The following is a 22,614-nucleotide window of genomic DNA, read 5'->3' on the forward strand; positions in this document are numbered from 1 at the left end:
TCCTGCCTTCAATCTTTCCCAGCATCAGGGTCTTTTCCAACGAGTCAGCTCTTCACATCAGGTGGCCAAAGTATTGGAGTTTTAGCTTCAGCATCAGTCCTTCCAATGAACAGCCAGGACTGATCTGCTTTAGGATGGACTGGTTGGATCTCCTTGCAGTCCAAGGGACTCTCAAGAGTCTTCTCCAACACCACAGTTCAAAAGCATCAATTCTTCAGTGCTCAGCTTTCTTTATAGTCCAACTCTCACATCCATGTGATACATGATTAGTGGAAAAACCATAGCCTTGACTAGACGGACTTTTGTTGACAGAGTAATGTCTCTGTTTTTTAATATGCTGTCTAGGTTGGTCATAGCTTTCCTTCCAAGGAGTAAGCGTCTTTTAATTTCATGGCTGCAGTTACCATCTGCAGTGATTTTGGAGCCCAGAAAATTAATTTATTTTTATTGTTTTACTTTCGATATTTCTACCTACAATCCACCTGAAATTGATTCTTATAAATGATGTAAGGTTGAGGTGTTTTTTATTGTGGCATCCAGTGGACTCAGCACCATACGTTCCTCTTGCAGACACACGGGTATGTCTGTTTCTGTTCTGCAGTCAGTCCTGTTTGTAATTATGAACCCAACATTATCTTAATTACTGTAGACTTATAAGTTTTGATATTTTATAGAATCAGTCTTCTCACTTTGTTTTCTTCAAGGTTGTTTTTACGATTCTTTGCCTTTGCATTATTTTAGGATGAGCAGATTTTTAGAATGAGTTTGTCACTTTACACATTTTACCCTGTTCCCCAGAAAAACCTGCTGAAGTTTTGATTAGGCTTGCACTACCTATAGATTGGGGTTGGCTAATTACAGCCCATAGGCCAAAACCAACCTGCCACCTGTTTTTGTAAAAAAAAAAAAACACTTTTCTGAAGCACAGCCGCCCCCGTGTGGCTGCTTTTTGTACTCTGGTGAAAAGCTGAGAAGTTGGGGCTTCTTTAATTTCTCTCAGGAACCTTGTTCTCAGGGTAGCAGTCTTACATATTTTTCGTTATGTTTATTCTTAGGTGCTTTATATTTTCATAAATATACTTTTCATATTTTTTTTCATTTTTTCATAAATATAAAGATACTGTTGTTCTAAACAGTATCTTTTTTATTGAGAAACTTTACTGAGATAATTGTCGATTTCCTGGAATACATTCAACTTCATGGTGATACATTATGCTTTTTTTCATATTGCTTTTTTTTTTTTTACCTTTTTGTCTGTTGTCATCAGTGAGATTGGCTTATGGTGTCCTTTGAAAAGGACTTCTGTTGGGTGTGGCTGGTGCAGTGCTGCATCGGTTCCAGGCGCACAGCGCGGCAGTTTGCGTTTGCGTGTGCCAGACTCTGGCCACATGGGCCTGACAGCGTGCTGAGTGGAGTTCTCCGTGCACCGCGGCAGGTCCTTCCATCGTTGCCTTTTCTTAAAGTTCCCACAGGAAGTTTTGGAATCAAGATTTTATGTCCTCATACAATGATATGGGGCATATGCTCTCATTTTATGTTTCCTTGGGGAGTCCTGCATAAGATTGGGATATTTTTCTTCAAATGTTTGACAGAATTCTCTAGTAAAGCTATTGCAGGCTGGAGTTTTCTGTATGGGGAGGCTTTTAATTATAGATTTTGTTTCTTTTGATGCTCAAACTCCATTTTTTCTTCCTTTTTCTCAGTTTATATAAATATGTTTCTCAAAGAAACTTATTTTTTCAAACTTACAGAATTTGGCATAAACTTGTTCCTGATGTGCTCTTGTAACAGTGTCTGTATCTGTCGGGTGTACACGGATGTTCCCGGAGCCTTCCCTGCTGTCTCCCGTTTCTACAAGTTTAACCGCTCTGTTCAACTACCAGTCCCCCTGCTCCCCATTGCCTCTTTTCCCTCTCTTCCTCCTCCTGCCTCTCCTCCCTGCTTCACTTCCAGAATGAGGACAGTTGGGAGCCCCTGCCTCCTGCGTGTCCCATGGCCCCGGTAGAGCCCTGGGTCTGCCTCAGTGCAGTGGCCTGAACTCGCAGGCCCCTTATTTCGGTGGCCAAGGAGGCCTCTGCATGGGCCTCTCCCAGCCATCTGTGCTCAGCCACCCGCCAGCCGCCTCTCCACCCTCCTTTTCCAAAACCTCAGTCCTGTCCCTTCCGCCATCTACAGGGCCTGTCAGCTTTCCAGATTTGTGACTCGTGTCCGGGGACTGTCAGCTCTGTTTGCACTGGCCATTCCTGCGGGGAAGACTTGAGGCAGTGTGTATGGAGTGGTCACTGCGCCTTCTCACTCAGGTTTCTGGGCCCCATCGGTGCCCAGGCTCAGTGTGGGGGAAATTCTGCCAGCCCAGGGCCCTCTCAGGCTCCCCAATGCCTCCTGGACTTGTCTGTGTTCAGGTCTCTGCCTGTCACTGAGGGCGTCTTTCTTACAACTCTTTCCATGTCTTTCCATTATTTCTGCTCAGTGTTGCTGTAAATGAATCTTTCTATGGCAGTTCTCGGGGGAAGACAGTGTTTCCTAGTGTCAGGGCCTGCCCTGCTCGCCTCTCAGACCCCATCTGGTTGCAGGTGATTGCGTTCCTGAGGAAGAAGGACAAGTTCATCAGCCTGGTGTTGAAGCACATCGGCACGTCGGCCCTCATGGACCTGCTGCTGCGCCTGGTCAGCTGCGTGGAACCTGCTGGACTCAGGCAGGAAGTCCTGCACGTGAGTGTGTGGGCCCCTCCTCCCTGTCTGCGCGGCTCTGCAGCTTCTCTGAGTGTGGACTAAGCGCCTGGTGTAGGGAGGCGGGAGCTGGCAGAGCAGCGCTGGGGTGCCCGGCACCCAGCTTTCCACCCAGCAGGACCTTCCCTCCTGGCTGGGCCCTCAGGGGTTCTCATGGCGGCTTGTGTTTGAGGTGGGATCTGTCCTCTGCACCTTTTCCCTTGTCTTGCTGCGATCTGTTCCCAAGCAGAGAGCGGGGGACTCCTTGCTTGCGCCTTCCCCCTGGGGGCTGCCAGGGCTCTGTTGGGCGCTCGTCCTGTGCCCGGGCGCCTGCCTGTGAGGAAGCACTTGCCTTCAGGGCTCCACGCAGAGAGGTTGCGCACCCTGGAGTTGGCCTGCTGTCGGTCCTACCACCCGTGCCTATGTCTGTCCTGACACTCTCGCAGCGAGGTGCCCCCACAGCTCCCTGGGCTTCCCAGAAAAGAGAGGGTGCTCAGCTAGGGAGCCCGGGAGATCTCTGCTGGGTCACTGTTAGCTGTTGACTGGCAGGTTTTGTTTGTAATTTAAAGTAAGATGAGTAAGAAGATTGGTCCTTGTGGCCAGTCTCCAGCTCCTGGCACTGACTGTTGTCCCTCTTGGGTTCATAACCTCATTTCATCACGGAGTAGCCGCCCACCAGGCACGAACTGTAGTAGCAGTTGTGGCTTGGTTAGCACAGCGTGAACATCAGCGTTGTTAGGAGCTGGTGGGAGCCCTGCTCTGGACACGCTGAGCCTGCTCTGGATAAGGAAGCACGGGGAGGAGCCAGGAAGGCCCGAGTGCGGCCAGGAGCAGCTGGGCTGTGTGCCGGGGCGCGCCCCCAGGCCCCGGCAGCGGTGCTCCCGGCTCTGCCGCGGCGGTGTCCTGCGAGCAGTCGCCTGTGCTCAAGTGAACCATGGGCTCATGTGGACGGGGCCTCCTTCCTCTTGGTGTCTTCGGGTCATTCCCGAATTCGGCCACCGCCTGTGCTTGCTGGGCCTGGGCGCGCGCCGGCGCAGCGAGGTGTCCGCTCGAGCTTGGCCGTAGATCCCTGCTGCCCTGAAGGGCTCCCCTCCATTCAGTCAGGTGAGCGGCCGCTGACGGCCCCGTTTCCTTCTCAGTGGCTTAATGAAGAGAGGACCATCCAGAGACTCGTGGAGCTGATCCATCCAAGTCAGGATGAAGACGTGAGTAGGGCTCACGGAGCCACCTTGGGGCAGGAGTCCAGCTCGGGGCGGCCGTGAGCACTGTCTGAGGGCAGGTCACTCCTCCTCAGACGCGGACTGACGAGTTCTCCTCTTCCTCTAATCAGGCACTGACTTCTGGACAGTTTTTTTCTAAAACATAAAACATACATATTATAAAAAATCAATTTAAATAGAATTGTATTACTTATCTGTGGCTGAGTAACAGATTACCCCAAACGTTAGTTGTTTGTAACAGTCTTTTTTATCTCAGTTTTTATGGGCCAGGGCTACAGGTCATCTGCCCAGGGTCTGTCACAAGACTTTGATCATCTCAGGATCCGCCCCTGGGGGCTTGGCAAGGCTGAGTTTCTTGAGGGCTGCTGGCCGAGGCTGCCCTCAGCTCCACGACCCGCCTCCCTCCCCGCCCCCGCTGTGGGCAGCTCAGAGCCGCTGCTGCTCCTCTGGCCCAGGCACCCCTTTCAGGGACGGTCCTCACTGGCTGTGTCTTGTTCCCAAGGTGGGAGTCCCAGGGCGTGAGCCCTGGAGGAAGCCTGTGGGGCGGCCCCCTCTCCTGGGGCGTCACTGCGGGCGTCAGGTGTGGCTGGAGAGGCATCTTCCACTCGGGACAGCTGCGCCCAATTCTCGGGGCTTCGGGGAACGCGGTGCTGACTTGTGTCTCACCTTTGGCTGCTGCCTGGCTGTGCTGTGTGGGGCTGTGTTGCCCATGGGGCTGACCAGGCAGCGGGCAAGGGTTGCTGGGCTCCAGATTGGGATGAGCACTGGGTGCCGACTGGCCACTCCCCAGGCCTGGGGGCACCTGGCTGCTCTCATTTGCCCTGAAAGAGCCGTAGAACACTTCCTGCAGCCCCATCCCCTGTGCCACGCACGTCAGGGCTGGGCATGTGATGCTGCCTGCTCGGAGCCGGCAGCTGAGTCTTCCTCTGATCCTGTTCACCTGCTCCATAGCCTGATCCCACACAGTTGTCAAGTGCCCCAAGTCAGAGAATTTGCATTTTCGGGGCTTCATGTTTCCATAGAAAAGCTGAGTCCTTTGTTTTCCCTGTAGCAACTTTCCTGTTTTCATTAGCTCACAGGACTCACCCTCTGTATTAATAGCAACTTACTGATCTAAAGCAGAGACCTGGAGCAGGATCTGTGGGGTGCACTTGCCTACCAAGGCCCAGTGGGCACTCTTGGGGGGCGGCCAGGTCTGCACCCTGTGGGCGGAGGCTGGCCCTGAGGGCAGGCTCTGCGTGCCCATCTTGCAGAGGCAGTCTAATGCTTCGCAGACGCTCTGTGACATCATCCGGCTGGGCAGGGAGCAGGGCGGCCAGCTGCTGGAGGCTCCGCAGCCAGACCCCCTCCTCATGGTGCTGGAGTCGTGAGTGTGGGCCGTGGCGCTGTGGGCCTGGGGGCGGGGGCCGGGGACGCCGCCACTTCTGATCACTTGTCAGGAGCTCGCCCCAACCCAGGGTTACCTCGATGGACCTCTTCCTCAGGGGAGGGGTCTCTGGGGGTCTCCTGGTAGGTCCAGAGAATACGGGCCCTGGGGCAGCTGTGTCCTGAGTACCCTGGGTGCCCAGCCTGAGCCCCAAGTAGGGCCCCTCTGGGGTTCAGGGTGCTGCTCCTTCGGTGGGGATGGAGTCTGTGTGTCTGCCTGCCGGGCCATGACCTCGTGCGTGTCCTACAGGCAGGAGTGCGTGGAGCAGCTGCTGAGGAACATGTTTGATGGAGTGCAGACCGAGCTCTGCCTCGTCAGCGGGACACAGGTGTTACTTACCTTGCTGGAACCCAGGCGGGCAGGGTGAGTGTCCCCCGAGAGGGAAGAGCTGCCCCCTTCAGTGGTCTGAGGCCCAGGGCAGAGGCTGGGGTGTGCTGTCTGCGTTTTTAACATTTTTAGTTACGTAAGTAATTCTGGGGATACGTCCTTGTTGAAAGATAACCTTATGGCAGTGGCCAAGTCTCCTTTCACCTTCGCCATCAGTCTCATTCCCGCTTCAGCCTGAAGGAACCCTGTCTCTAGTCTGCAGAGTGTCTGTGCGCATGTGCGTGGAATGGGCGTGGCTGTGGGCTTCCCCAGGGTGCGTCCGGGTGCGTCCGTGCGGGTGTGCATGTGGTGTGTGCGCACTTCTCTCTGCTGTCCTGTCACGTGCGCTGCTGGTGGTCTGACTCCCAAGGAGACTGCAGTCCCCTCATGTCCTTGCTCTGGAGGGGCTTCACTGCAGCCTGTGCTAGTTTGTTTTTCTTTATTTTTTTGAAGAAAGAGAAAACCAGAAAATGACAAGAAGCTGACTTAATTTCAGTGGTGAGATTGTTAGCAGTTTCTCTTTGTCACTCTGGTACCCAACACATATTTATTACCTAAAACTAGAATTATGATGTTACCATCGTTTTATCTGGCTCAGCAACCAGAATATTGACGCTGTGTCTGCCTGAGCCCGGGAAGGCGGGGCCCTTTGCGCAGGAAGTGGGGCCTCTGGTCACCTGCAGAGCAGGACCGCAGGACCGTGGGGAAGAGACCGGCAGCTGGCTTTCTTTGGCGTTTTTGTCCTGTCTTGTGTTTAAACGTTGTGTTCTGTGATGACTGTGCATTGCTTTCATAACTGGAAACAGTGCTTATATGAAAAAGCCAAAGGGGCGGTGTGGCCAGTCCTGTCTGTGTCTCAGGCGAGGAGGGGTCAGCAGGAAGGTTTTCAAGGCGGCGGGAGGGAGCCGAGCTCATCTGGGCTGTGACACCCGCCGCCTGCCCCACCTGCCTCTTGGGCAGTCAGCAGCGCCCCCCGGAGACAAGCGGACACGGCCTGGAGGGCTGCAGGATGACGGCGGGGCTGGCGGGGGGGGGATCCCTGTGTCCAGCCGCTTCTGGTCCACAGGTCAGAGGGCTTGCTGGACTCCTGCTCTCAGGACAGGTCGTGCACCGTCAGCCCCGGCGTCCTGCGCGGCGTTGAGCCACGGCTGAAGGACTTCCACCAGCTTCTGCTCAGCCCGCCCAAGGTAGGCGTCCTGAGCAGAGGTGACCTTGTGGGTGGGGTTGCTGGTGAGGCGAGGACTTCATGCGTTGCCTGCAGTGGCGGGCACACTCAAGCCCCATCTGCTGAGTGTTCGTCTTCCCTTATGGGAGGCCTGAGAGTAGAGCGGTTCACTGTCCCTCGGATGACTCCTGTCTTCTGATAAGGGGTTGCCCAAGGCCCAGGTGCACTGTAGGCCCAGCCTCTGTGTTGGGGATACCCAGCCAAGGGTCAGGGGGTCCCAAGGGAGACCCTTAGCTATGCTGAGCAGCTCTGGGCAGAGTTGGTCACAACTAAGGAAGGCCCACTTCCTCACCCCCTCAGTCCTTGAGCGTAGCCAGGGCTGCCCGCCCGCCCAGCCTCTCCGTAGGTCTCCTCCTCAGCACCATCTGTGCTCTCCTGCGCTGCTCATTCTGTTCACCAACCTGCTTGTGGGCTGCTTCCTACCGGAAAGGGGGACCTGTGAAGGCAGGGATTCTGGAACATTCTGCCAATGAAAAGGTGGACTGCATGCAGGATGCCCCTGTCACGAGGCCAGCTTCGTCATCAGTGTCCTCTGTCTTATGCACTCAGGCCACACCGCTGTGCTGGCCGGCTGAGACCAGGGTGCCCCGGGCTCCGAGCAGCAGCAGCCCGCCCGGGGTCACGCTGTGAGCCCTGCAGGGAGCACTGAGGCCCTTCACATGACTGACTCCCGGTCTCCTCCTGCAGACCACCTTGAGAGCTCCTCCCCGACTAGGCCATGTCACATGGCTATGGCCCTGGCCCTTTGAGAGTTGGCTCCTGAGCTAAATGAAGCCCACACAGGTGGGCACAGGCTTTAACTGGCGGTGCTTCTGTGTTTGCAGAAAGCAGCCATCCTGACCACCGTCGGCGTGCTGGAGGAGCCCCTGGGCAACGCGCGCCTGCACAGCGCCCGCCTCGTGGCTGCCCTGCTGCACACGGGCACTCCCAGCGTCAACCAGGAGCTCTGCCGGCTCAACACCATGGGGCTGCTGCTGGTGAGCGGGCCTGCGGGCGCCAGTCAGGAACGGGGCCGGCCCGCCTCAGTGTCGGCTCACACAGGGCGGCCCTGAAAGCAGAGGTGGTGGGGAGACGGGCCTCCCCTTTCTCGTTTCTGCCTCAGAACGTTATAGCTCTTCAGCCTAAAACAGCCTGAAGAGCCACTCCTCGTCCTCCCACAAGGACCGCCTTGGAACTGGGCCTCAGGGACCGCCTGCCCTAGGGGAAATCCCTGGGCTTTGCTGTGACTGTGGAGCCCAGACGTGGGTCAGAGAGCGGCAGGGAGAGGCCTCATTTCTGCTCCCTCCTCCAGAGCAGATTCTCTCTCCCACTCCTGCTTTTCACTTTTCTTTGATTCTGGCAAAACGTAACATATATAACGTGAGATGCACCATTGTAATAATTGTCACTCATGTGGTTCATTGTTCACGTTGTTCTACAGCCATCGCCACCATTTCCAGACCTTTCTCCTCTTCTCAGACTGACTGTTACGCACTCAGTCCTCATCCTCCCACCCTCCCCGGCCCCACCCTTCTGCTTCCTGTCTGAGGGTCTGACTAGTCCACTGACCTACGTGAGTGGGATCTGTGGCCTTTGTGTTCCTTTTGTGTTTTGCTTGTTTCACTTAGGATGATGCTCACCTGTGCTGTAGCTTGTGTCACAGTTTCTTTCCTTTTTAAGACTGAATGATAGATATTTCATTGTGTGGATATACTACGTTTTGTTTACCTGTTCACACATTGATGGACAATGGGGTTGCTTCCACATTTTGGCCATTTTAAAAAAAAAATGTGTGTACTTATTTTTCATTTGGCCATGAGGCATGGAATGTAGGGTCTTAGTTCCCTGACCAGGGATCAAACCTGTGCCCCCTGCATTGGAAGTGCAGAGCCCTAACACCTGGACTGCCACAGAAGTCCTCATGATGACCATTTTTAATAATGCTCCCGTTGGGTTCAGTTCAGTCGCTCAGTCGTGTCCGACTCTGCGACCTCAGGGACTGCAGCACACCAGGCCTCCCTGTCCATCAGCAACTCCCGGAGTTTACTCAAACTCATGTCCATTGAATCAGTGATGCCATCCAACCATCTCATCCTCTGTTGTCCCCTTCTTCTCCTGCCTTCAATCTTTCCCAGCATCAGGGTCTTTCCAACGAGTCAGTTCTTCACATCAGGTGGCCAAAGTATTGGAGTTTTAGCTTTGCATCAATCCTTACAATGAATATTCAGGACTGATTTCCTTTAGGATGGACTGGTTGGATCTCCCTGCAGTCCAAGGGACTCTCAAAAGTCTTCTCCAACACCACAGTTCGAAAGCATCAATTCTTCAGTGCTCAGCTTTCTTTATAGCCCAACTCTCACATCCATACATGACTAGTGGAAAAACCACAGCCTTGACTAGACTGACTTTTGTTGACAGAGTAATGTCTCTGTTTTTTAATATGCTGTCTAGGTTGTTCCTAACTTTGCTTCCAAGGAGCAAGTGTCTTTTAATTTCACAGCTGCAGCCACCATCTGCAGTGATTTTGGGGCCCCCCAAAATAAAGTCAGTCACTGTTTCCACTGTTTCCCCATCCATTTGCCATGAAGTGATGGGACCACATGCCATGATCTTAGTTTTCTGAATGTTGAGTTTTAAGCCAACTTCTTTACTCTCCTCTTTCACTTTGATCAAGAGGCTCTTTAGTTCTTCTTCACTTTCTACCATAAGGTGGTGTCATCTGCATATCTGAGGTTATTGATATTTCTCCCAGCAATCTTGATTACAGCTTGTGCTATATCCAGCCCAGTGTTTCTCATGATGTACTCTGCATTTAAGTTAAACAAGCAGGGTGACAATATACAGCCTTTTGTATATTGTACTCTTTTCTTGATTTGGAACCAGTCTGTTGTTCCGTGTCCAGTTCTAACTGTTGCTTCCTGACCTGCATACAGGTTTCTCAAGAGGCAGGTCAGGTGGTCTGGTATTCTCATCTCTTTAAGAATTTTCCACAGTTTGTTGTGATCCACAACAAGGTACGGTCAGCAGTGGACTGCCGCAGGGACAGGGGCTCTGGGTGCAGCAGACCTGGGTATGGCATAAGCTCTCTTGGAAGAGGTTGCCCTTAACCCCACCATAGAGCCTCCAGAAGTTACACAGAACTGGGGAAACATCTCTGGGAGGCACAAACAGAGCGAGGTGCACATTAGGACCCAGGAGAAGGGAGCAGTGACTCCACAAGAGACTGACCCGGATTTGCCTGTGAATGTCCAGGCATCTCTGGTGGAGGTATGGGTCGACGCTGGCCTGCTGCAGGGGTTGGGGCGCTGAGTGCAGCAGTGTGTGCCTGGGACCTTTTGAAGGAAGTCGCCATTATCTTCATCACCTCCAGTGTAGTTTGGCCCCAGGTCAAATAACAGGGAAGGAACACAGTCCTGCCCATCAACAGAAAATTGGGTTAGTTTTAGTGAGCATGGCCCTGCCCATCAGAACAAGACCCAGTTTCCCCCTCAGTCAGTCTCTCCCATAAGGAAGCTTCCATAAGCCTCTTAACCTTCTCCATCAGAGGGCAGAGAGACTGAAAACCACAATCGAAGAAAACTAACCAGTTTGATCACATGGACCACAGCCTTGTCTAAGTCAGTGAAACTATGAGACATGCCATGTAGGGCCACCCAAGATGGATGAGTCATGGTGGAGAGGTCTGACAAGATGTGGTTCACTGGAGAAGGAAATGGCAAACCACTTCAGCATTCGTGCCTTAAGAACCCGTGAAAACGCTCCTGTAAACGTGGGTGTGTAAGAAAGCTGAGTCCCTGCCTTCACTTGTTGTCACTGCATCCCCAGAGCTGGAGTTGATGGAGCATATAGTCATTCTGTATTCAGCTGTTGGAGACAGTGGGACACTGTTTTCCATTCGTATCAGCAATTTCTTCATGGCCTCACTTACACATGCTTTCTGATTTTTTTTGATAATAGCCATCCTGATGGGTTTCAGGTGGTATCTCACTATTTTTTTTTTTTTTTAGTAAGCTTATTTCTATTTTTGGCTACACTGGGTCTTCGTTGCCATGGGGGCTGCTCTCTTGCTGTGGCACATGGGCTTTTCATCACGGTGGCGTCTCGTTGCAGAGCTCAGGCTCACTTGCCCCGCAGCATGTGGGATGTTCCTGGATCGGGGACTGAATCTGTGTCTTGTGCGTCGGCAGGTGGACTCTTTACCACTGTCCCCGGGGCAGCCCCGCCTCCCCTTTTCTTCCTGTTTGTTTGGTTGCGTCAGGTCTCAGTTACAGAAGGCAGAGACGTCCACTGTGCTGCGAGGGCTCAGCAGTTGCGGTGCGGACTCAGCTGCCCAGGGCCATATGGGACGTCATTACTAGTTCCCCGAGCAGGGATCGAACGCATGGCCCCTGCATTGGAAGACAGGTTCCTAACCACTGTGCCACCAGGAAAGTCTTCATTGTGTTTTGGTTTGTGTTTCCCGGTGATGCAGTGGTAAAGAATCCACGTGCCAGTCCAGGAGACGCCAGAGACACGAGTTCAGTCCCTGGGTTGGGAAGATCCCTGGAGTAGGAGATGGCAGCCCGCTCCAGTCTTCTTGCCTGGGAATCCCATGGACGGAGGAGCCTGGTGGGCTGTACAGTCCATGGGGCCACAAAGCGCTGGTCACAACTGAGCAACTAAGCATGCACGCACGCACAGTAGTTAGTGATGTTGAGCATCTTTTCGTGTGCTTTTGCTGGCCATTTGAGTATCTTTGGAGAAATGTCTGTTCAAGTCCTCTGCCCATTTTGAATTGAGATGTTTATTTTTTTTATTGTTGTTGAATTGAAGAAGTTCTTTATGTTTTCTGATACTAATCTCTTAGATGTATCAGTTGCAGTTATTTTCTCCTATCATGTGAGTTGTCTTTTTAATCTCTTGATAGTGTTCTTTGACACACATAAGTTTTTCATTTTGATGAAGTTCGGTTTATCTTTTTTTTTCTTTTGTTGCTTGAGCATTTGGTGTCACACCTGTACCTAAGAAAGCCTGGCCAAATCCACTGTTCTGCAGCTTTCCCCCTATGTTTTCTTCTAAGACCTTTAAAATTTAAGTTTTTGTGGGTCTTTGATCCCTTTTGAGTTCGTCTGTGTGTGCAGTGTGAGGTAGGAGTCCAGCTTCCCTCTCCTGCACGTGGCCTTCCCAGCAGCGATCGTCTTGTCCTTCAGTGTCAGCGTCGTGTGTGTGCTTTTAATTCTGTGCTCCTGTGCATGTCCGCCACCAGAGACTGTTTTTGTCTGTCACCATGCAGCTTATTAAGCATGTTTCCCAAGACAATGCATTGAATTTTGTCAGATGCTTCTCCAGTGTCAGTTGCGCTGGTTGTGTGGGTTTAGTGCCCTCGTTCTTTTCCTGTGGCATGTCGCACTGCCTCTCATATGTCGCCGCGCCCGGTGTGGGGGGTTGGGGGTTTACCCGCCCGTCGCGGCCGGTCATTGTCCTGCTGCTGTGCTGCTTCCCCTGTGGAGGTTTCCGCCTCGGTGCTCATCAGGGGTGTGGGCTCTGGTCTTCTGGCCTGTGGTGGCTGGTGTAGGCATGCTGGCCTCAGGATGGAACAGGTAGGATGTGCCCCCTCCTCTTCAGTTCTTTGGGAAGCTTTGAGCAGATTGGTAGTGTTCTTTCCTCTTTAGATGTTTGGTGGAACTCACCAGTGAAGTCGTGTGGTATGTGTGGGGAGGTGGTTCTGACTCTGTTGAAGATGAAGCAACCTCCCTGTCACCCAAGGTCACACAGGCAGAGGACGTGAAGCCTGGAGACTGCATCTCTGGGGCAGCGCGTGCAGGCCCACAGGCCGCCTCCTTTTATCCAGCTCCCCCCCACCCCGCCCCGGCCTGGAAGGAGGCCCCAAACCCACACCCTGGGGTGGTGTGCACCCTGTCCCCCCGCCCCATCTCCCCACCCTGCGCACCTGGCTTCCTTCCTTGGGGGCAGCAGGGGGTCTGGGCACGGGCTACTATGGGTCCTGCTGGATGTGAGGTGGCCTTGGGGCATGGGTAAGGGTGCAGCCTGCTGACCTCAGGCAGGTCTGGAAGAGGCCCCTCGAGGGAAGCTGCTGCCCATTCAGCCCCTGGGGGCTCCAACCCAGGCCCCTTGGGGAATGTCCACTCGTGCGCCTATTCATGGCCCCCAGGGAGTGGAGAATTGCTCACACTCCCAGTGATTTGTGGGTCAAAGATAAAATCATAAAAGAAGGATGATAAAAATATGACATCGCAAAGCGTGTATCATGTAGCAAAGGTGATTTTACAGGAAACTCGCAGCCTCATGGAGACGCACCCGAGAGGGAGCAAGGCTGAGCCGCCGTGGGCCATGCCTCTGACTTAGGGCAGGGGTGGGGGGCAGGCGGAAACAAACCCACAGGAAGCAGTCAGACAGGAGCAGAGGTTAGAGACAGAAGCACAGCCTTGGGCTGGATGGCGAGGGATGCAGGTACTTCTTTGCAGAAGTTGCTAGAAGCCCGGCATCCAGATGTCAGGGCAGAGTGGGAGGGGGACAGTGTGAGAGGCGGCTGGACAGCAGGGTCCCCTCAGGTTCCGCCCGCAGGAGACAGACTGCGTGCGTCCCTCGTCCCCTGTCTCTGCAGGACCTGTTTTTTAAGTACACCTGGAATAACTTCCTGCACCTCCAAGTGGAGCTCTGCATAGCCGCCATCCTGTCCCACGCTGCCCGGGAGGACAGGGCCGCAACCAGTGGGCCTGAGGGTGGGCTGGAGCCTCCACCCTCTAGCGGGGACCCAGCAACCCCCCAGCCTGCCAGCAGCCGCCCCGAGAGCACCATGGTGGCCCACGTAAGTCCAGCCAGGGTCACGTGAGTTGCCGTGTCCCACCAGTCTCCACGCATCCTGTGTGCCCTGAGGTCGAGCCAGGCCGTGTGCACCTGCCACGCTGTGTGCCTTGTGGTCTCTGCTTAAGCTCACGTCACGTGGGTGGGCTGCTCTGCTTTTAAACCACGAGGCGGGAGACCACAAAGAAAGCATCCACACTTGCCAGACCCCAGAGCTCGTGGGTAGAGGGTCTAGGAGGGGTGGCGAGGAGCCCTGATGCTGCCTGAGTTGGCTCATCCAGGCTGTGGGGGACGAGCGGCCCCCAGATGGTATGTCTGCCACGGCAGGAGTGCCCAGGGAGAGCAAACGTGTCTTGATTGTCATGAGAAGACTTCCTGGGACTTGAGCCTCTGGAAAGAGTGGCTGCTCTGCACAGCTCTCCCGTCTTTCCCAATAGCCCACCTGGCCTTCTGGGGGCTGCAAGCCCTGCGTGGCTAGTGCCAGGCCTGCAGGGAGTTGGTCTAAGCACTCCTCGTTGCTCACTAAGGAGGGAGGGAAAAGCAGAACGTGGCACGCGTGGTCCCCAAGCCGAGGAGCCCAGCTGTGCACGCTGGACCCTGGGAGTCTGCCGTGCCACCCTCCCCGGGTGATGCGAGGTTAGGACCAGAGGGGCTGGGCAAGGGGCCCCTGGGTCTGTGGTCAGAGGCCTGGGAGAGAGTCCTGAGGGGCCACGCCTGCAGGCCTGACCTGGACAACAGCAAAGACAGCTTCAGTGGGGAGAGCGTCACGGGGCGGGGTGGATGCTCGGGCCCTTCCAGATGGTGAGGCTGCATGTGGGTGTGGGTGTGACTGAGACCCAGCACAGACTCTCCAGGCGGGGGAAGCTGTGCAGTGCTGGCAGCAGGGCAGCCCCAGGCCAGCGGCCTCTGTCCTGAACAGGGAAAGCGGGGGGGGGGGGGGGGGTGGCCAGCGGGAGGCAGCGGCCAAGAGGAGGGGGGCTGGTCGGAACATGTGTGCCCTCGTGGATGGCGGTGGGCGGCACCTGCCTGGGGCCATGGTGGGGACCACAGGGCTGGGCTCTGATGCCGGGTGTGCCCACAGGGAGCTCGGGGCTGACGTGTCCACGTGCTGCCTGCTGAGCCCACTCAGCCCGGGGGTGGGCGGATGGGGCGTGCCGCCCGCTGACCTGACTGCTGCCGCCTGTCCCCAGCTGTTCCAGAAGTGTTGCCTGGTCCAGAGGATCCTGGAGGCCTGGGAAGCCAACGACCATACTCAGTAAGAACCTGGGGCCCGCGTGGGGCTCAGGCTCCTGCGGAGGGTTTGTTTCCCAGGACAGGTCCCATTACCGTGGGAGCAGCTGTTGTGCTGGCGGGGCTGAGGCGCAGGGCTGGGGGCGGCACAGCTGGGCCACGCTCGGGGTCCTGTCCTTGAGGCCTGCTCGCCCAGCTTCGGGGCCCTTCGCCCGCTGCTTCCCTTGCCTGCTCAGCAGCGGAGACTCCAGTCCTGTGTCCCACACCCTCCCAGGTCCCCATCCTGGCCTCCAGCCATGGCGCTCACGGAAGCCTCAAACCCTTGACAGCGCGTCCAGGCCACTTCCTGCCTCCTTCCTGCCCCTCCTGGCCTCTGGTCCCTTTGATCGGCTGGGGCCTTTATGAAACTAGCAGGTGGTGTCACCCACCGCTTGAAGGTCTTGACTGCCTGGGTACCTGGTGTGGCTTCAGGGTCCAGTGAGCCGCCCCAGTCCCCCTCTGCTCCCGCTCTGCCCTCCTAGGGCTGCTCTGGGCGGGGGTCTCTGTGACCTCCCCTGGTTCATCCTTCCTGTCCTGCTGTGCTGGACCCACCGATCTGCGTCCATCCTCACGGAGCCCCCGGCACGGTGGGGCCATCCCGGCTTTGCTGGGCCCGGGTGTGGTAGCTCAGGAGGCCTTGCCGGCTCTCCTCCTGGGTTTTGCATGTCGCTGCACAGGTGTGTACCTGTGTCAAGAAATGGCTCAGTGCTGTTAGCCGAGGGGCCTCTGAGCCCCAGGAAGCAGTGGACAGGTGTGTGATGCCTCAACCCAGCTCTCCCGCGTCCTGAGCAGCTTGCTCACAGGCCTCCACCTTCGTCCGGCTTCGCCTCTGGGCCAGTTCCTCCCAGTCTCTTGGCCCCCTCTGCCTGCCAGGGGGGCCGACCAAATCAGGACCCTTGGTGTCCTCTCTGGCTGTCACCAAACTGAGCAGAGAGAACACAGTGGAAAGAGGAGCTGTGCCCCTGGGACATGAAGGCTGCGTTTCTGAACGCGGAAAGCCTGGCGTCTTCCCGTCCTCTGCTGTGGGCCGCCTGGGGGCGGGTAAGAGGTTGAGAAGAGCCGTGTGGTCATGCTGGCGGGGACAGCCACCCCTGCTGCTGCCCGCCGCTGGGTCCCCGGATGGTCCTTGGTTCCCCCAGGTCCCGGGACGCCCTCGGGCGGCTCTCGCAGCACCGACCCGACGCTGGTCTGCAGGGCCTCCGCCTGCACGGGGAGCAGCGCGTGCCTCTCGGAGTTGAGATTGGAGGGGCGCTGGTGCCGAGCCCGTGCTGCTCAATGAGCTCCACGGGGAGGAGGCCTGTGGGAGGGGGCGGGGCAAGGCTGAGCCGGGCGGGCCCCACCGACCTGATGCTCCCTCTCCTAGGGCAGCGGGCGGCATGAGGCGCGGGAACATGGGCCACCTCACCCGGATCGCCAACGCAGTGGTGCAGAACCTGGAGGGGGGCCCCCTGCAGAGCCAGGTCAGCGAGGTCTTCCGAGGTGAGCGCCTCCAGGCCCGGGTGTCACTGCCCATGGTGCCCCCTGCAGTGCGGCCTTCAGCGGGTGGGGCTGGCCCTGCTGCTGGACGGTCAGCTTGCCTCCCACGGGTTGACCTGCCCAGTGGGCCTGGGCCTGAGTCGGTTCCCTGCCAAGCCCCTCACCCCCACTTGTGCTGTTCCTAAGAGCAGCCTGAAGCCCTGTGGGCCCCCCCCCTCATCGCGGTCTGCGGCCTCTCCACCTGGGGCTGCCGCGTGCCCCTTGCGTGTCCCGGACGCTGCTCTGCCCCTCCCAGCACTACACGTCCTGGGCTGAACTGGGGGGGCCTGAGGGGGTTCAGATGGGAGAAGGCGGGCAATTTGGCCTCTCAGGGAGGAGGACAGCACCTCCTGAGCAGTGGGTGCCAGCAGGGGCATGCACTCAGGGCGACGGGGGGCGAGTGCACATGAGCCAGGGTCGAGGCCCGAGGGCAGGAGAGGGGCAGTCCAGAGGGCAGGGTTCTGAGGGGCTGTGGCGTGGAGGCTGAGGACAGGGCTGGCCTGGTGTGAGGGGGGCGCTGGTGAACGCTGAACAGGAGTGCGCGCCATCTGGAAGCCCTGGCTGGGTGTGCGTGCTGTTGGGTGGGGTGGTCCGCGTGCCATCTGGGGTCCCTGAGCCCGCCGGGGCGTGGGAAGCTGCCTTGCTGACGTCCAGTTGGCCGTGCACTGAGTGTGGCCTGGGCGTGCCCCCTACCATGCCCTCGCCAGGTTGCCTCCACAGTGGTGTCCGCCGTGGCCCCCACAGCCCAGGGACAGCTGTGAGCTACGCAGCTGGGGGGGGACCTCCGATACAAGCGAGGCGCTTAGTCCCTGGTGGGCTGGGTCAGCGCCTCTGCAGAGGTGCACGCCCGCAACAGCCCTATGTGGGGGGCAGGTGTCAGGGCCCCGTGCTTCCGGGGAATACATGCCCACGGGCTCAGCCCTGTGAGGTCAGGAGGGGCGTGTGCTGCTGCAGGGTTCTAGAGGCCTAGGGGCTCAGTGTGCGGCCTTCCCTGCAGGGCTCCCGGGGGACTGCCGTGGGCGCTGGGAGAGCTTCGTGGAGGAGACGCTGTCGGAGGCCAACCGCAGGAACGCGGTGGACCTGGTGAGCAGGCCTGGCCTCCGGGCAGAGTGCTGCGGGCCCCTTGATCCCGCCTGGCCTGAGCTCACGGGGCTGCCTGTGCAGAGGGCTGGGGGCGGCGAGGCGCCTGCTTACGTCTGCCCGCCCTGGCTGTTGCAGGTGAGCACACACCACCTTCACCCCTCGAGTGAGGACGAGGACATGGAGGGCGTTTTCCCCAACGAGCTGTCCCTGCAGCAGGTATGTGTGGCCAGGCCTCCTTGTCCCCATGGCGCCATGCCCTGCGTGTCACCAGAGCCGCGGGTGGGGCCAGGGGAGGTCCCCCCACCACCCGAAGGCCCTGCAGCCTCACCACCTCTCGCAGGGGCCCCGGGCACTCTGCCTCCATGAGACCCTTGGGGACGTGGTTGGCTGTGTGGATATGGCCGCCTTGGCTCCCACCCGAGGGGGCAGGAGCTGGGAGAGGCTGCTGAGGGCATCTCCTGAGAGCAGCCGGCCCTGTCGTCCAGGCGTTCTCTGAGTACCAGGTCCAGCAGATGACGGCCACCTTCGTGGACCAGTTTGGCTTCAGTGACGAGGAGTTTGCTGAGCAGGATGACAGTGTCAAGTGAGCCAGCGGCCTGTGCCCGCCTCCCTTGTGCCTGTGGGCCAGGTGCCACTTGGCCCAACCAGGTCCCCGGCCTGCGGTCAGCCCTGTTCAGGCTGTCACACCACCTCCTCAACTGGATGCCACGGGTGACCCCAGGGTCTGGAGGTGCCCTCAGGGGAGGGCAGCTGGGCGGGTCGCCCCTGGCTATGAGCCTGCAGCGTGGCGCCCCTGCCCCCGTCCCTCCGGTCCGGACGGGGCCGCCTCCCACCCTTCCTGGTGGAGGTGACGGTGTCCCTGCTGTCCCCGCAGCGCCCCATTTGACAGGATCGCAGAGATCAGCTTCAGCGTCGACGCCGATGACGACAGCGTGAGTCCGCGGGGGCTCTCGGGGGCGGCCACGCTTCGCGGGCGCGAGGCCATGGGGCCCATGTGCACTCTCCCGTAGCCTGGCGCGGTGCTGTTTGAGGCCTGCTGCAGCGACCACATCCAGCCCTTCGACGAGGACGACGACCTCTGGGAGGACGAGGAGACACACCGCACGGCCCGCGTGACCAGAGCCAGGTGGGCCCCCAGACACGCCGGCCCCGCCCTGCCGCCGGCCCCGCCCACGCCGGCCCCGCCCCAGCGCGCAGGGAGGGCTGCTGACTCCTCTCCCTCCAGGTTCGGGGGCCCCCACGCCTCAGAGCGCTGCCGGAAAGACGGCCCGGAGCGCCGAGGCCAGGGTGCGGGCGAGGGTGCCGACGCAGCCCCGGCAGGCTCCCCGCGAGCTGCCAGCCGGCAGGAAGGCCCCTGCGTCGAGGGCGGCTCAGAAGGTAGGTGATAGGGCCACAGGGGGTTTGGTGGAGACCCGGGGACAGAGGGTCTGGTGCCCCCACCCCTGCAGCAGACGCCTTCAGCCCCTGACAGTCTCTGGGTGGAGCCTGGAGCCATCCTCTGGCCACACCTTCCCGGCTGGGGTGGGTGTTCCCAGGACTCACTAGGGGAGGCACGCTGACTCCCCTGCTACAGGGCTGCCTCTGTCAGTCACGCCTGGACTCCAGGGCAGGGCCGGTCTGCCTGCTGGACGAGGGACATGGACATCTGTCTCCCCTAGCAGGTTCCCCGTGGGCCGTGTTTGATGGGCCACTGACTTCCATGACCGCAGACCCGGCCCCAGCAGTGGCGCTGGACGTGGGTTCCAGTGTGTGGGCAGCCGGCTCCCCCAGCACTTCTGCTCCGGAGGAGAAAGGCTGGGCCAAGTTCACCGACTTCCAGCCTTTCTGTTGGTGAGGTGGGCGCTGGGGGGAGTGGGCTGGGGCCCAGCTGCCTGAAGCCAGGTCTCCTGGCTCGGGCTCAGTGTCGGCCCTGTCCACAGCTCTGAGTCGGGGCCAAGGTGCAGCTCCCCGGTGGACACTGGCCGTGGCGACGCCCAGGCTGGCCTGAACCAGGGCCCAGAGAGAGCCCGTGAGTGGGGGCCGCCTCGGGCAAAGGAGAAGGCGGGGCGGCTGCATCCCCAGGGTGATGGTGGGTCCTGGAGCGGGCCTGTTGCCAGGGGAGGGCCCACCTCCAGGTGAGGCCCCCAGGCTGGCCCGCCACCTCCCGGAGTGGATGGCGTGGGCACCATGCCGCCCTGTGCTCGTCCTGGGGAGCCCAGCCCTGAGCCCCGTCAGACAAACTTGGAAGCCACCAGGCTGAGTGGTGGCCCTGCCTGTGGGGAGGACAGTTGTCTGCAGTTCCTGTGAATTTACAGACACAGTACTGGGTGTGGGGGACAGAGTCCCTGGGGGTGTGGGCTAAGTTTCCGCACACTCCACACCAGCCCTCTGTCCTCACCTGGCATCACTGGCCCCATCTTGCAGTTGGTGCCTGGAGCACGTGTGTCCCCAGCAAGGCACCCCTGGTGGCCGCCAGCAGCCGTAAGGATGAGCAGGAGGCAGCTGCTGCCTCGGGGGCTGTTGGTGTGGGTCCCAGCCAGGCCTCCCCGCTGTCGGTGTCGGGCCCCAGGTGAGCAGGGAGGGTGGGCAGCAGGGAGCTCCCTCTCGTCCTGGCGGCCCTGTGACTCCTCAGAGGCCAGCTCTGGACAGGAGGGATGCCCCTTCCTCCAAGGGGAAGCCATGGGTGGTCACTGAGGTAGCGAGAGGCCAGCCCACCCCAGGCCTCATTGGAGGGGATGGCTGGGCTTTGGGGGTCGGGGGGGGGGTGGGCTCTGGAGCTGCTGCTGTCCTGGGGTGGGTGCCCAGTCCAGAGTCACACCCATTGCCAGGTGCCACACACACACACTGCCAGGTGACACACACCCACTCACACTCCGTGTGCAGGGTGGGCCCATGGCCTGTGGGACCCACTGTGGACAGAGGCTCCGGGCTGGGCACGGCACGAGAGCCGTGTGGTGAGACGGGACGTGGGCGACAGTGCTCTGGGCCAGGGGAGCAGCGGAGCTGAGTCAGTGTGAGGGGCGCTGGGTGGGCGGGGAGGACAGGGCTGCTCCCGGCTCCCCGCCCCCCGGCCACCTCAGAGCCTCCCTCTTGCCTCTGGGGCTCAGCCTGTCCATGGGGGCCCAGCTCTGGCTCAGCGCACACTGGCTCCTGGGACCCAGGGCACGCAGATCCCAGCCGGCGTGGTGCTAGGCTCGCGGTCATGGGCACAGCTGGGAGGGAGCAAGCACCCCTGTCAGAGGGGCTGGTTCTCGCCGAGCCACCCGGGGAGACCCATGGGTCAGCTTCCCCCCTTCCTGACCCCCGTCTCCCCCAAAACCTGCTCGGCGATGTTCTGAAAGCACGTCCTTTGGTTAGGGGGGTGCGCTTTGGGCCATTGTGGGTAACGAGCCAGGCTTGTCTGCAGGCTCCCCCCACCCCTCACTGCCTCCCTGGAGTCCTCGCGAGGCAGCAGGTGATGCGGCGTAGTGGAAGCGGGTGCAGCCAGTGGATGCTGTGGGGCGCTCCTGGGACCCAGGCCGCCCTCCTGTGCTCACTCTCCCCAGGGATGGGTGGGTGCCTTCTGGGCAGGCATGGCCCGCAGCGGTCTAGGGAGTGGCCCAGGTCATGTGGTCCGTGGAGGCGTGTGGGCTGCTTGGGGCCCTGAGGGGCGCCCAGGAGCAGGTGGGGCCCACGGTGAGCACAGTGGGATGGGCAGCCCCCAGTGAGCGCTCCTGGCAGGAGGCAGCTGCCTGGAGGGCCGCTCGGGGGGGTCGGGTCTCTGGAGTGTTTGGAACTTGGGGCGGCAGAGCAGGGGCCCGAGTAACCAGAGCCCGTCTGCCGCGCAGGACTGACTGTGCCCCCAGCTCACCACCAGGCCTGGTGCCCCTAGACCCTGCCGAGGCGCCCGCTGCCTCCGCCGTGGCCACCCTACCCGAGGCCGCTGTGACGGCCCCCGTGGTGCCGGGCGTCATGGGCCCCGAACCCCGGGCCGTCTCCCCCGTGCTGGCAGTGGCTGTCCCCCCAGGGCCCATGGTGGCCGTCACCACCGCAGCCCCTGCCAGCCCAGCCATTTCCATGGCAGCTGCCCTGGAGACAGTGACAAGAGACAGGTGAGCCAGTCAGGCCAGGGGAGGGCTGGGGGAACCAGAATAGGGGGGACCCCAGCCCTGAGTGAACCCCCCCTCCGTGCAGACAGGCTGACGGGCTGCCGCCCTCAGAAGCCGCCCTCAATGGCCCCGTGTGATGCTGCTGCTGCGCAGTCTTGGCGCCCAACCCAGAAAACTACCTGGTGACGCAATTTGTCTTTTTTAATTTAATTTAATTTAATTTTAAAATAAATGCTGCATTGGTAAAGCTGGCAGTTGGAACCAGCCGGACAGCCCCGCCTGCATTTCTCCTGCCTGACCCCGACTGAGCGGGCCACGGGGGTCCAGCCCCGCACACAGCAATAAGGCCTCAGCCGTGGCTCTGCCTGTGGGAGCCCAGGGCCGCAGCCCCAGAGGCCTGAGGGCCGGGCCAGACTCCTTGCCTGTTTTTTTTACCAGTTTTTTTTTTTTAACAGATGCAGGAAGAGCCATGTGTTTGCACTTTTTATCTGGCGCAGGAGAGGGTCTCCAAGGCTCTGGGGTCAAATGCGGGTCTGGAGTGGGGCTGACCAGACGGGGTCCTAGCTGCCCAGAGCTCCTGGGAGCGGGCCATGCCAGGCTGCAAACGACTGCCTTAAAAAAACAAGCCCCTGCGGCCTGGCAGGGTGTCCCGGGCCTCCCGCAGCGTGCACCAGGGGCGCGGGGCAGGCGCTGGCTGTGGGTGGGGTGCAGAGGGCCCAGCAGTGCTGGGGGCGCCGAGCTGTCCCAGGGGCCTGCGGGGTCAGCTCACGTGATGTTCTTTCTGACGGCACTCAGACCCTCGATTCCAATAAAGGTTGTTATTCTCACCTACAGACCCGCGTGTCTCGTGTGGTGTTCAGCTGCAGGCCCTGGAGCTCCAGGCAGGGGCCCACCTGAGTCGGCTGAGAGCAGCTCTGCCTGGAGTTGAGCACGGGGCAAGGACCTCAGTCCC

General features: G+C 59.1%; 1 protein-coding gene across 10 annotated transcripts in view; it reads left to right on the forward strand.

The window, feature by feature from the left end:
* Positions 1-22,495, forward strand: part of PPP6R2 (protein phosphatase 6 regulatory subunit 2) — a 62,659-nt gene extending 40,164 nt beyond the window's left edge. For 5 of the 10 annotated variants that reach the window (XM_070453586.1, XM_070453593.1, XM_070453592.1 and 2 more), the window contains 20 exons: positions 2,574-2,711; positions 3,848-3,913; positions 5,182-5,294; positions 5,604-5,717; positions 6,787-6,907; positions 7,770-7,922; positions 13,529-13,732; positions 14,919-14,983; positions 16,361-16,476; positions 17,510-17,595; positions 17,731-17,811; positions 18,081-18,178; positions 18,470-18,527; positions 18,606-18,721; positions 18,821-18,972; positions 19,254-19,425; positions 19,515-19,603; positions 19,999-20,143; positions 21,402-21,665; positions 21,752-22,495. In XM_070453586.1, the coding sequence (XP_070309687.1) occupies positions 2,574-2,711; positions 3,848-3,913; positions 5,182-5,294; positions 5,604-5,717; positions 6,787-6,907; positions 7,770-7,922; positions 13,529-13,732; positions 14,919-14,983; positions 16,361-16,476; positions 17,510-17,595; positions 17,731-17,811; positions 18,081-18,178; positions 18,470-18,527; positions 18,606-18,721; positions 18,821-18,972; positions 19,254-19,425; positions 19,515-19,603; positions 19,999-20,143; positions 21,402-21,665; positions 21,752-21,848 (2,448 nt within the window). In that variant the 3' untranslated portion in view covers positions 21,849-22,495. Of the gene's footprint in view, positions 1-2,573; positions 2,712-3,847; positions 3,914-5,181; positions 5,295-5,603; positions 5,718-6,786; positions 6,908-7,769; positions 7,923-13,528; positions 13,733-14,918; positions 14,984-16,360; positions 16,477-17,509; positions 17,596-17,730; positions 17,812-18,080; positions 18,179-18,469; positions 18,528-18,605; positions 18,722-18,820; positions 18,973-19,253; positions 19,431-19,514; positions 19,604-19,998; positions 20,144-21,401; positions 21,666-21,747 lie in introns of those variants that run through there. The other 5 variants (XM_070453589.1, XM_070453591.1, XM_070453590.1 and 2 more) reach the window with 5 other exon arrangements.
* The last annotated feature ends 119 nt before the right edge of the window (positions 22,496-22,614 follow it).

This window comes from Odocoileus virginianus, chromosome 23 (assembly GCF_023699985.2).
Source record: "Odocoileus virginianus isolate 20LAN1187 ecotype Illinois chromosome 23, Ovbor_1.2, whole genome shotgun sequence".
Lineage (NCBI taxonomy): Eukaryota > Metazoa > Chordata > Mammalia > Artiodactyla > Cervidae > Odocoileus > Odocoileus virginianus.